Source organism: Tiliqua scincoides, chromosome 1 (genome assembly GCF_035046505.1).
Source record: "Tiliqua scincoides isolate rTilSci1 chromosome 1, rTilSci1.hap2, whole genome shotgun sequence".
Taxonomy (NCBI): domain Eukaryota; kingdom Metazoa; phylum Chordata; class Lepidosauria; order Squamata; family Scincidae; genus Tiliqua; species Tiliqua scincoides.
The window spans coordinates 308,304,344-308,318,657 of record NC_089821.1 but is presented as its reverse complement, the minus strand read 5'-3'; the positions used below and the strand labels follow the sequence as shown (position 1 = coordinate 308,318,657).

Here is a 14,314-nt window from a genome sequence, read left to right as displayed (position 1 = left end):
GGTATTGATTAATAACAGCTGGATACAGAATGGGGTAGCAAAGGACAGAATGCATGCTTCCTGGGAGCCACTGTACCTGTGAAAGCTGTTTGCACTGCTCCTTTGCAACTGCAGCTTCCTCCTTCATTGCCACAATCAGTTTGTCCTTTTCTTGCAGCTGATGCAGAGCTGCAGCTGAGTCTCCTTTATTAGCCTAAAACAAAATATTAAAGGCAAGAAGATGACCAGTGTGAGGCAACTTTGTAAGGGCTAAGTATTATGACAGCCAATTGACTGAAAACATATTGGAATAGAATAAGGAGAGGAATTATTTAAAAAAAAATTTCTAATCAACTAGAAAAAACCAGTGTCGGCAAACAGGCACCAAAAATGAAGCACACAAGCCCCTATGGAACAATGTATGATGAAAAAAGACATGTTATCGTAGGTGGCCCAACATATCCTGAGTACCATAACTGTTGCTAAAATTATGATGCAGGAAATCACCTGAACAATTCTTAAGTTAATTGAATTTATTAAGACGATTAATAAGTAATAATTATACTACTATGGCACCACTTATGTACACAGTACTTGACAAGAGAACAAGTCCGTCCCGTCCCCCCCGACAAGAGGGATTCAGAACCTAAAAATAGTCACAAAGACAGTGGGAGGAGCAGGGTAAAATGGGGGAAGAATGTGTAACTATTTCAAGTATACATCCTTGGGCTTTGTAGCAGGTAGGCTTAAGGGGCTAGACCAACATTTTTCAAACTCTCAGGGAGTTTGAATCCCAGGATCGCGTCGCTCAGGGGGGCTGCAAAGGTTTGGGTAAGTTTACTCCTGCAGCCTCCCAGAGGTGCAGGGAGCCCTGCACGAACATCTGCAGGGCTCCCCACAGCTTTGAAAGGGAAAGCAGAGCAATCGCGCTCCACCTCCACTAAAGCAGAAGTAGAGCGTGATCGCTCCGCTTTCCCTTTCAAAGCTGCGGTTGCAACGTCCCAGTCTGAAAAGCCCTGGGCTAAACCAATGGTTCCAAACTCCTCCAAGAAAGTTCGGAGCCCTTTAAGTTATTGCAGGAGCAGGGGGGGATGTGCCCCAACTGTGCTGCAGTGATTGTGGTGCCATGGTGACCTAGGGGTATTTAAAGATAGCTGGGGGGGCCATGAAGCCTCCTGGATGCTCAGAGCCCCCTCTGTGAGCCTCCCTGCTATTGCACTGGGCTCTGATCACTGGAAAGGCTCACAGAGGGGGCTTCAAGCCTCCAGGACCCTTCGTGACCTCTCGTGGTGATTCTGACAGTACATTCACCTCAGGAAAACATGAAAAACAAAGAATAAGTGCTTAAGATTTCAAGAGTTTCATGTGGATTACAGAGCTATAAAGTATTTGGCATATGTATGGCAGATGAAAAGGAGAGGAGAGTAAGTGTACAATGGATGCCATCAGTTCGTTCTTTGGTTCTCCAGAGGCATTCAGCTGCAAAATAGTATGAACAAAGCAATGTGGTAGATGGAGGAAACCAGAGATGAGAAGGGCAGATGTAGGCTTATGTAGGCAACCTTCAGTCTCGAAAGACTATGGTATCGCACTCTGAATGGTGGTTCTGGAACAGCGTCTACTGTGGCTGAAAAGGCCAATTCGGGAATGACAATCCCTTCCACACTGGGAGCAAGTGCAGTCTGTCCCTGGTCTGTCTCCCTGGCTATGGGCCTTCCTTCTTTGCCTCTTTGCCTCTGACTGTTGGCCAAGTGTCTCTTCAAACTGGGAAAAGCCATGCTGCACAGCCTGCCTCCAAGCGGGCTGCTCGGAGGCCACGGTTTCCCACTTGTTAGAGAAGGGAACAAACATGTCAGAAGTACAAAACATGGAATAACAGAAAGTGGAAACTGTGGAGTCAAAAGAGGGGGCAGAGGTGATGGAGGAGAGAGATACAGACAATACCCAATCTATTCTGTCTGATGATTTCACAGTACAGGTTGAGCCTCATTGTTCGCCTGGGTTCTGTTCCAAGCACACACAAAAAACGCACTATAGCAAATCAATTTTAAAAACAAAGTTTCTTTGCTCCAGTGACTTAAAAACAGCCTTGCTGACCTTTGTGATAATAAGATAAGAGTCATTAAGAAGACAGTCCCTCAATCAGTCATGCTCCAAGACTTAGAAAGAAAGGCACTTCACTCGGCCCCTCCCCTTCACCAATGCAAAGTGATCACCTTTCTTTCACATGCTCAGGGGGAAGGGAGGGGTCTCCTGGAGAGAAGGATTGATGGTCAGCTGCCCCCCCTTCACATTAAGGAGGCTATTGTTAAAGGATGGTTCAGTTTTTTAAACTGATTTTAAAGGGATGCATTTTTCCCCTTCTCCAGGGATCAGCACATTCCTTCTCATTTGCAGTGGCCATTCATGTTGAGTCAAATCTGTGTATTAAAAAATCAGTGTTTAACAAGGCTGGAACCTGTAGCTTTCTTTTTGTATACATTCCAGTTCTATAAGAGGTGGGAGCCTCCAGAACAAAATAGCTGTGGAGACACTCTGTCTGATACCAGTGTCATAGTAGTAGTACACAGTGCAAGAATTGCATCTCCTTTTCCAACCCATTTCAGAAACAGCCCCTTGCTCCTTACCCCAAAAGTGTGGGCCTCAATATTAGACTTGCTGGACCGTACTTCTTTCCAACTGCCATCACAAAGTAGGACTTACCTTCTGCAGAACATCCTGGATCACATTTGACTTCTCCTTCAGCAGCTCCACCACACATAAGGCCTCATCTTCTGTAAACAGCATGTTTTTCATAGCCACCAGAAAGTCCTTAAATTTCACCTCCGCATTTTCTACAATTAAACACAGCAGCAGCATTTAAGGCACATGTGCATAATACTTTCCATGACAGAAAAAGCCAAGAAAGCAGGCAGGAGGATGTATAAAAATGCCATCACACCTGATCAACAGTTCTGAATAACAGATACAAAAGACTGGTTGCAGGACAAGGGGGTAAGGTGCCTATCACAACAATGTTTTACAAATGTGCTCTTTTTAAAAATTGTTTTCTGGGTCCAACAACAATAATCTAGTCTGGGAAATATCTGCTGCTGTAAGTGACAGAGCCCTGCATTCAACAAGTTCAGAATAGCAGTTTACCTCCTGGCAACTACAACTAAATCTGATGTCCTGAAACAACTTTATGTGCTTCCAACCCTGCCAGATTTCAGTACGTTAGAACATTTTGCTAATGGCATTCCTTTGAAAGTGCAAAACACCCAGAAGACACCCATAAGCATTTCCACAAAACTCACTTTCAGATGTTAAGATAATTGCCATCTCAAGAAAGGAAAAAGATGGTTGCCAAACAAGCTCTGGAGGGGCTCTTTCAGAAAGCACATTTGTTCATCAAGTCCCACATTCACAATGACAACCTTATGCTATCAGAGCATGTGTACGCCACAGCTATTAGTGCTAGGCAACACCACCTGGTATATAACCTGACCAACTGTGAGGGACAGTTCTAGCCCCCATACTACTGACTGTATAACACAATGACCCAAGGGAATGTTGAAGTCAGGCACACCTGAAACACAACAGCCACAAACAGCACCCCTAATTTGAGGCATCTGTATGAAACCTTAAGGAAATAGGCCTGGGGAGAAGTAGTAGCTCCATTGCAGAGCATATACAGAAGGTGCCAGGTCCAAACTCAGGCACCTCCAAGTCTGAGTTGGGAAAAATTCATCTGAAATCTCAGAGAGCCACCAAGTCAGACAACCAATGGACTGACTCAGCAGAAAGTGGCTTCAGAGATCATCTATAGGATCTGGTCAAAACAAACATCAAAGCAATGCAGTAACAGATTCTGATTAGAGAGGGAGAAGGCTAAACACAAAAGCAGTGACCTCAGAGGCTCCAATAAATATAGGAAAACCTTCTGCTGATGCCCCCAAGGAGCTTACTACATACTAAGGAAGGGGAGTGTTTCTAATTTGGGTGGGCAAATCCCAGGTGACCCAGGAAAAGAATTAGCTACATGTGAATAAGGTTACAGATTATGAAGTTGTCAAGATGGGATGAGTGTGAACAAGTGACAGGCTTCCACAGATAAAATTAAACAGGACAGCTGCACTATAGGAACCAGGGGAAAGTGGAGGCAGCAGTTACTTTCTGCAAACATTAGCAAGGTGCCTTTTGCCCAATCTCAGAATCTATTGTTTACCTCATGACCACTGCTTCAGAACTTATAATCTATTTATATAGCACTTTAAAATGTACACAACACGGAATGAGCACTACCCCAAGGTGCTTACAATCTAGACAGGCATAAGGAAAAACAGAAGGGAAGGAATATGGAAACAGGGGGACCATATGCAATATCAAACATACTTAACTGAAGCCCATAGGCCCAAAAGCATATGTGCAAAATCTGTCATGGAAATGGACTTCCGACGGAATCGGCACATGTTCAGATGCAAAAAACCTTTTGGATTTCCTTATCTGTGAGACATCCATTAGTGTTTTGCCAAGTGCCTCTCCCATGAATAGCTGCATATTTGGAGCAGATCTCAGTTACAGCAGAGAGAGGGGACTAAGGTGTTACACTAGAGCAGGGGTCTGCAAACGTTTTGGCCAGAGGGCCGCATCAAATATCTGGCATGGTGCGGAGGGTCGGGAAAAAAATTTAAATATAAAATTTAAATAAATAAGAGATGGAACTTAAATGAGTGAATAAATGAATGAATGGGCTCATTCATTCAACCTCTCTGGTCCTCAGAACACCCTCCAGACACAATCAGAGCACAGTTCTGGTCATGTTCCGCTGAGTGAGCCAGAGGCTTTCAGGGGACAAGAGGTTGGCCGCGAGCCGGAAAGAGGCTTGCTGTGGGCTGCATCTGGCCCCCGGGCCAGGGTTTGAAGACCCCTGCACTAGTGCCTTCACCAAACAAGAGGGTTTTAGAAAAGGATTTGAGGAAATGGCATTATGCTGTGAATGGGTGCCAAAAGATATAAGTGCATGCTTGTTACTTCCACATTGTCTTGCCCTCCCACTACCACGCTGTGGTGTTAACACCAGTGTGTCCCATGGCAAATCACACCATACAGGGCTGCCTTCAGTCTCTATGCTTATCACTTCCACCAAAACATGTTTCTAGAATAGTTTCTGGTTTCAATTTTTCTACCAGCAATTGCTTTGTTCCTCACAGCTACAGAATTTGAAATAACTAGATGTAGCAGTGATGAGACTTTACAGAGTTGGGGGTGGCACATCAGGAAGAACTCAGCTGGGGTAGCATCACATATAGATCAATTACTAGAAGTCCCATAAAGATTCCCTCTATTTCCTACCCATTCACAAGAAACTGCCTATCAGTCTACATGTTTTCCTATATAGCCATGCAAGACAAACTTGGGAAAAAGAGGTTCCCAGAACCTTACTACACCGACCACATTTCTTTGCTCCCCAGTACAAGGCACCAACCCCTATTATGCTCTCTTTTATACTGGTTACCTTTGTCAGTTTCATTCTTAAGCTTCTTTGCATTGGTTTTCTGCAGTCCTTCAATCCCATCATGCTTCACCACATCAACAACTTCTCTCTTTTCTACTGTTGAGTTCTGGTCAGTATTATCCATCAAAGGAATGTAAGTAGTTGGATGAATCAAAGGCTCGTCCACCAGTGTCATGACTACAGTTTTAGGGAACAAAGTTGAACATGGTAAGGTATTACTGTCAATGTTTTCCTTCAACTTCATATACTGTACATTCTTCCAGATCACTCTAAACAAGATTCAAGGGCTACTCCACCGACTCACCTTTAAACCGATTAGCAGAAGATTCAGAATAAAGTTTTTTTTCCATACAATGCATAATGTAGGGAATTCAGTCCAGTGGGTCAGTAGCCTTAGAAACTAGATGTTACTTTAATAACAGCACCAGCACACTTGTTTTTAATTTGGGAAACAACTGGTTGTGCTCTCTCCACCCCCAGAACAGGACCATTGTGAGGAAGGAGGGCAGTTAGCCCTCTGTCGTAATTCCCCCTGGAATTGGACAAAATCATACGACTGAGTCTTGACTTGTGGCATGCTTACCAAAAAGGGTTTGCTACCAGTACTATAGGATCCTTCTTTAAGTGCAACTTCCAGCAGATGGTGCTACTACCACCCTGAATACAGACATATGATGACCAAACTAACAGTGATGAAATGCAAAATAAGTCTGGTGGAAATGCCAAACAGAAGAAACTTTAGCACCACCCCCCCTTGAAGGTTAACAGGAGGAGTGTTGAGGGCATACACAGCAGCTTAGAGGACAAGTGGGTTAATACAGAAGACAACAGTCCTCTAGTCCTCTAGATACCTCAGTTCCACACTGCAAAGTGCTTAAGGTCAAACCAGAACCTTGATTGTGCAATGACATGATCCAGCAGCCAGTGCAATGGCCAGAGCAGAGGCTCAAAAGAATCAAATCTCCAAGCCCCAGTCACTACACAGGCAAACAGTGATGACACACCAAAAGGCTGAGGGGAGACTGTATATAAGATGAAATTAAAAGATAAACAGTCATACACAATGCTGAAAATACCTATGTTATACGAGTAGCAACTCTAACAAGATTCAGATTGCTAGGTGAAGAAGTGCCAAAATGTATGTCAACAAAACTGCAGCTGCTGCTGCTATACATAAAAGGTTGGAAAGTCCATGTGAGAAAATGACTGTCAGTAGTGACAAAGTTTGGGTAAGGTTTAATTTAGCCCAAAATAAATAGCGTGAAATCTGTCAATGAAATCCAGTTCAAACAGCTTCCTGCCTTATCCACACCAACATACTGATAGACTACAATGACCCTGAGGTTTGAAACCGAACACCCTGGGAGACTGAAATGTTGACAGCTCATGTTATGGTCCAAACTGCATGCAGTTAGACTTGCACATGCACATCAGACATGTACAATTTTTAATGTGGACGAATTCTGAATGCCTCACTCCAACAACAGACCAACTCAAACCCTTTCAAACCTCACCTATACCATAAATTCTCCAGGAGGCCTTAAGCAAGCTTTAGTTCTCTAAGGTAATAGAGAGTTAATACTTCCCTTACAGGCTGTTGTAAGAATCGCATCAATAGTATATGTGAAGCACTTTGCACACCTTAGAAATTGCTATAAAAATCATACAGCAGGCCCCCACTTTACGATGGGCTCACAATGCGATCAAATAACTATGATGGGCTTTCTGTGGCAAAACAAGGCTCACTATATGATAGGTCATGCATTCACTGTACAATGGACTTACGAATACCTTCAACAGAACTTGGTGGGTGATAGGTAAGTCAAACAGCCTCTACAAGCATTTGGTAGTGTCTCAGCCAATAGCATCTAAAGCAAATGTAAGGCTTTGAAGGTAAGTGTTGAAGGAAAGATCAGGCAGGCGGGAAATGGAAAGCTCCTACCAGCGTGTTTAACATCCTGGCTCTGTATGTTTGAGGGAACAAGAGATGAAAGGCAAAGGGCACAATCCTAACCCACTTTCCAGCACTGACATAAGGGCAATGCAGCTCCAAGGTAAGAACAAACATTCCCTTACTTTGAGGACGGCTCCCTGAGTGCCACCCAACTGCAGGATGCAGCACACGTCCCAATGGTACCGCTATGCCAGCGTTGGAAAATTGGTTAGGATTTGGGTTAAACTATTTCAAATAGTAACTCAGTTCAGGTAGGACCATTTTAAAAACATAACAGTGGCCTTTAGGGAGCACAGCAGGATCCTGAGCAACCCCATCTGGTTGTCGGCATCCTTCAGTCTCGGAAGACTGTGGTATCGTACTCTGAAATGGTGGTTCTGCAATAGCGTCTAGTGTGGCTGAAAAGGGAGTGGTAGTATCTGATTGTAAGTGTACTGAGGGAAGGATTTAGTAGAAATGAAAGGCTGCAAGCACTCAGCCAGTTGCATTTTTAACATAACACTGCCCCCTAACAAGTACCTAATAGACACCTTTTAAATCACTTTTAGAGAGGGAAATAGCTTCATTCTGTGGCACAAGTTGAGGGAACAAATTACCCCAAAAAATGCATTACTGGATTCACATTACAATATTGCCTCCTGGATTGATTACCATAGCCCTCTTTCCACTACCTGTTTCTCCTCCCTTATCTGACAAAAGGACAGGGACAGAGTTGGCAATATCTCTCTCTTCACATCAGCACAGCAAATAATGTGGCATGCCCCCAAATAAAGAGGAGATTTGCTGCTACTGCTACCTAAACACCAGTTAAGTGGGGAAGAAAATGATCAGAAACACTGCCACTCAATCAAAAGGACAAAAGGGTTTCTAAATTCAGAGCTGATCTCCAGGAAAGAAAAGCCATTTTCTGATGTATGCAACTCAGTTTGCCAAGTCAGATTCACAAAGAGGTGTTTATTACCATTATCAGTCTTTTGTTTCTTTGCTGAAACTTTCTTCTTTCCTGATCCACTTTCTTGTTTTATTTCATGATGCAACAGGAGAGGTTCTTGTTTTTTGGTCGGGGACAGAAATGAATCACTCTTGGAATCCTGTTCATCTGCAAAACAAAACAAGATATGAATACCGATATATTTACCTACAAAGTCAGTTCCCAGCAGCCTGTCACACTCTTGCACCCACAAAAGTTAATTCCCAAGTTATGTGCTGCACTTAGAGACACTGATGGGGCAAAACCTAACCCATATAAATCTTCCCTCCCTACCCCCCTTCACCTGTCCTGATACCAAAAACCCTTTTGCTAACACACCACTAAGCACAACTGTCATTTATCAGCAGTACCTGGCTGAGAGGCTTTAAATACATATCAGAAGATGAGTTGATACAGGAATGTGACCACAAATGTACACTGATTAGTCATAAAACTACTAGGTTTCGAAGCGGAAAGAGAAAAATTTCTGTTTTAAGATATTTCTATTTCTTGTTCTATTAGTCATAGATAGAAAAGAAAATGCAGTAGTTTGCTGCTATAGAAGGTAGGTGCTCAGCAGGTGCAACATTGTATGTCAGAAAAAACTGTGCAGAAATTAGGTATTAAAGTACAAAAAGTCATTCAGATTCTCACTTGTGTTGTGTTCTAAACAGCAAAAGCTGCAACTTTATGCCACAATCTATTTTGCATCGCCTTCACTGTGATAAGAAGGTTGAACCTACATAGCTTTTGAAACACAGCTCTATGAGGAAGTTCCATTCAGCCACTCAGGAGCCTGAGCAGATCAGGATTTCAACAGCTGAAGGAAGACAACCATCACTGCAGTCCTGCACAACATCAAGAAACTTTGGTCCTCCAAGCAAACATGTCCTCAGATCTCTAGGGACTACCGTCAAATCTGACCTGAATGGATCTTGTACACTAAATTATTCTTCACATAATATGACAATCTGTTATGCATCATCTTTTCTCCACTTGCAATGGACTGGCGCTAACCCACAAATCAGAAGTCCTCAGTTCAAATATTACCATGAACTCACCAGGTGGCCTTAGACAAGCCACTTCCTCTGAGCTCCATAGATACAATATGGGGATAACAACTACCTTAACAGGAGTACTGTAGAGATTATATCAAGATAATACCATGGAAGCACTTTGCACTCTTGAACGTACTGTACAAATTGATATTAATAGTTCTGAAATATTTATGCTTCTTGACTGAAGGGGTTTTTTTTTTGCATCTTGCTGAACAGAAGAGGAGGCAAAATACAGACATACTACAACTGCTTGACCTCATAGTCTGCTCTCTACAGGTCATTAATTTTGCAGATGGGAAATCCAAGTACAAAACACAGTGAATTCTACCAGAGTCACATCATCATTTACTCTTGTTAAGTAATTTACACCTAGGCTCACTAAGCTGAAATCCACTTATCTATAGGACGTTGAATTATGGGGCAAGAAGCACCCAATGTTCCATGGAGAAGACCCATGGGAGAGGGGTGAGCAGAGTAGAAGGGGTGCAGAGGGAAGCACAGGTCAAGAACTGTTGCAGCTATGTGACTCTCTCAAAACTGGCAGAAAGACTGGAAACCTGGCCACATGGGTGCATTTGCAAGACATCATGCCCTGTTTTCCTTCTGGGTCAAAAAAGAGACTTACTTAGAAAGGAATTGTTTTAAAAAGAAAAGGGACACCTGGCAAAAAATGTGTTTTACACCCAGGATGGATTTTAACCACAATCTAAGAACAGAAGCCAGCTGCAGCCAGATTCAGAAACGCACCAACAAACCACAGGTCAGAAAATGTGCTCAAGTATGCCACAATTCTATCAAGTTCTGCCAGAGAAGATGACACCTTTCATCCCAAATTTATCACAACAGGTACATCAGTCACCTTTTCCATTCCACACAGGAGGTTCCTGTCACCTGGAGAACTTGGGAATATACAGTGTGTCCTGGCTCCTCGTGCTAGTTCTGCAACTGAACATGGCAGTACAAAGCACATGAAACCACATAATTCATTCCAACAGGATGTGAAACAGACAGGGACCCACAGAAAAACTACAGATTTCTGTTCAGTCCTCTCTCTAAAGTATTGTAATGGCATCATCATCTCCTGCTACCATACAGAAGATCTGATGATTATGAATACTGATTGCAGCTTCTATTTCTGACTATTTCAGTTGTTGTAAAACTGAGCGTCTCATTTTCATTAACCCTCTACAACCATGCTGGCTGACCTTACCAATCAAATTCCATGCATAAAGACAAATCTGTATAGCTATACGGTGGTAAGACGTCTAAGAATACACCAGGGTAGGAACAGGGGAAGGAAACAGGAACTAGTTTAAGTCAAAACAAAAATCTTACTTCAAGTTAGTTGTAGGTTAAAAAATAATATCTATACAATTCAGATTTAAAAATTAAGGTCACGTTCTTGTCACTTGACTTGTCATTCACTCAAGTACTTTTGCACCAAATGACCAGTCACCAGAAGATTGACAGAAGAATGCAGTTATTTCTAGCTCAAATGATGGACAGAATACCACTGGCTTTTTTCCCCTCCTTAATGCCTCTGTAATTAATAAGAGCCAGACACTTTTCTTATAGTGAAAGCTAAACATTGAGGGAAGGGGCCTGGAACACCCTTAAAGGTACAGAGTTTTAATTTGTTTCTTGCACAATGAAGCAGCACTAGGTTTTTTAAAGAACTACAACCCATTACAACATCTGGAGAAAGCACAACATGTAATTTTTTTTTTTTAAAGGAGGGGTAGACAGGAAAAAAGTGTAGTCACAAGATATAAAGGGGGGAAGCAAAACACAAACAACTGCAACATGAGATCTTGTTCTCATGGTATCAATACATTCTGAAAATGCAGAAAGTGGCATGCTTTGGCAAGTACTTTTATCCTGAAGCACTGGCATTAATCCACCTTCTGGCATGCCTAAGGATCTAACTCAGCCCAGAAACTGCATTTGTATTTTTGCTTTGCTTTGCTTTCCATTGATTCCTTCCCACATTTCCTTTACTCTCTTTCACAGGTCTCCAAACGCCGGCCCGGGGGACACACTGACCCTCCAGGGGATTTGATCCTGCCCGCGGCATGCTGCGGAGAAGCGTGGCCATTCCAGCCCATAGCAACCTGCTGACAGACTGAGTACATAGAACCTTGCACGGAAAAATGCTTTCACTGAAGAGGTTTCCCCGAAGCTCACCGCAGAAGGCTCTCCACCTGCAAGGATTCCCTTAGAAACAGAGCTCCTCTGGTGGATATGTGGAGAGAGGGGAGGCAAACAGCAGGAGTAACTTCTGCCTGATTCTCAACTCCCCAAATTACAATACATGCTTTGAAAACCTGAGAGGAGTTCCAGATACATATAATACCCTGATCGGACTGATGGTTAATCAGTTCCATCTATCCAACACTTACTGAAAGCATTTCTCTGCACAAATTTAATAATTTCTCTCAGCTTATTACTCTATTGTTCACCAACACTTTATCCCTGCAACACATCACTTCTCTCCCCAATACCTCCAAATAATTTCCCATTCAAAAAATGTTTTTCCAAATATTCATTTTCTACCATATTCCTCCTTTCACATTCATTCTCCCCAAATCTCCATTTTCAAAATCCATTCCCCCTCTTCCATCTCAAAATGTAATTATGTATTTATTTTCCAGCCCTTGTCAAATATATGATGTGCCCCTCATGCCAAAAAGTATGGAGACCCTTGCTCTATCTCAACCAACTTTAATATCTCAACTCAAACAAACTATTCTGTGGATGTGTGCATACTAACTGGACACAAGGAATGTGTCTTTACAGGGAAAGGAGCAGAGATAAGCTAGTCAACTACAGAAGTTCTGACTCTAGGGAAGTAACCGTTAAACAAGCCCAGAAGCACTTCCTCTTCCTCTGGAGATTCTTCCCTCTTTTAAAAATGTTGCAAGAGCTTTCTGTTTTTCGACAGGCTTAATATTTTAAATTTGGAATGAAACTTAAGCATTTTACTGAGGGAGACTATTTTGGAATAGGTACTGTACTATTTTATACTGTAACATCTCCCAACACCTTAACACTGAGTGGGCTAAATTACCAAAACAAACCCAAACATTAACATGGAGATACCTATTCCGTTTTTCTGCTTTTTCTGTCCAACCTTTTTCTTAGACCCAGCTGCCTCTGAAGGTGGGGTGGGCTGCTTAGTAACTGGCACCGGTTCCACTTTCTTCCCCCCAGGCTTGGATCCATCGGACTCTTTTGTGATATGCTCCTCTGGACTAGCTTTGTGTTTCTTCTCCTTCTTCTTACGCTCTCTGAGGCTGCTAGAGGCCTCTGCTACACCCAACGAGGCAGGAAGGATGTGCTCCTCATCTGCTCCCAAAGCATCAGATAGTTTGAAGTCTCGAGAAGCATTCTCTGAGTCAGATTCATGGAGGTTCCCATTCTGGGCCTCTTTCTTCTTGCTCTTTTTCTTCTCTGCCTTCTTTTTATCAGTCTTAGTGGGTGCAAACTTTTGGTCCCTCTTTTGTTTTGCAAGGGCTTCATCATACAGTGTTTCCTTCATGAAAAGCCAGAAGAAGAGAAAGATAACAGCAATCACGATGGAAGGGACAAGGACAATGAAATAGGTAGACTCGTAGAATTCCATTGTGCTTTTCTTTACTGTTGCCTAAAAGAATGAATCTGGAGAAAAAAGGAAGACAGATTAATAAGCAAACTGTTTAAGCAACTTCTGTAAATAAGTGATTTTCAACGTGTGTTACAGGCAGTTAGCTATATGGTTCCCAAAAAAGCAATCAGGGGTTCCTCAGTGAAAACTGTTACTCTGAATGACAGCCAGATCAGCATCACTGATCTTACCTGCAATGTGCAACAGGAACATGTTAGGTGCTTGCTCAGGTTACAAGTTTACACGGAGCAGTAGCATAGGGCACTGCTCAAGCTTGCTGCGACACATTAACCACGCGTACCCTACCCTGTAGGGAAGGTACCCTCTAGGACTATGGCTCAGTGGCAGAACCCATTTTTTGCAGGCAAAAAGCTCCCAGGTTCAATTCCCAGCATTTTCAGGAAGCAGAGGCAGCTCTGCACCCATACCTTCACTTGCCTCACCCCCTTCTTAAAATCAACCAAACTTGTCCATACTACAAACACAGCCATCCATGGAGCAGCTATATTGTACAGGTTGACAACACAGGCAGCATCTCTTTGAATAGAAAGGAAAACCAAATGAAGCCTACAGAATGCAGAGATTTTGAGACTGCTGCCCAATTTCACCTCAAAGCAATACATTCACTTATTATTATTACCAGTATTTATATTTCTGTATTAACAGTATTCACTTACTAGAAGATGTTTCAAAATTACCGGTGACACAGTACAGCAACAACTAACACGGCACATGATGATCTTGTACAAAGGATTCAAGGGCTCATTTGTACAGTACTGATGAACTGAGAATAAAAGCAAAATATATGCTATGTCCCCAACCTCTGGGGTCCTCATCTTCCCAGAGATCGTGCAGCTACACAGCAATACAAAAAGGAATACCAAGAGAGCCACACACTTAACCTTGCTTTCTAACAGCAATGATGCCAAAGATCCATTTTACAATTTATTGTCAAACCCCAGCATTTTAACAAGGAGCTGTACAACTTGAGGGGTTCAGTTACAGGCTGTGCTCAAAACAGGTTGGAACCACGGCATCTCTCAAAAAGGTACCTTATTTACCTTTAGAGAAAAAAATTGTATTATTTACCACCACTCTTTTCTACGACTATATCAAATGCATTGTACGATAATTCTTTGCTGAAAGCAAATAAACACACAATTCAGAAATCATATTCAACTATATTGTGTCATTTAAAAGCACTTTCATGTTT

At 42.5% G+C, this 14,314-nt stretch overlaps 1 protein-coding gene across 3 annotated transcripts in view; it reads right to left on the bottom strand.

Moving 5' to 3' along the window:
- The window catches only part of KTN1 (kinectin 1), a 131,093-nt gene that overhangs the window by 77,374 nt on the left and 39,405 nt on the right, over nt 1-14,314 (bottom strand). For all 3 annotated transcript variants that reach the window (XM_066629795.1, XM_066629788.1, XM_066629780.1), the window contains exons 2-6: nt 12,558-13,115; nt 8,392-8,529; nt 5,477-5,653; nt 2,683-2,813; nt 77-193 (exon numbers count right to left, since the gene is read on the bottom strand). In XM_066629795.1, the coding sequence (XP_066485892.1) occupies nt 77-193; nt 2,683-2,813; nt 5,477-5,653; nt 8,392-8,529; nt 12,558-13,080 (1,086 nt within the window). In that variant the 5' untranslated portion in view covers nt 13,081-13,115. The remainder of the gene's footprint in view (nt 1-76; nt 194-2,682; nt 2,814-5,476; nt 5,654-8,391; nt 8,530-12,557; nt 13,116-14,314) is intronic.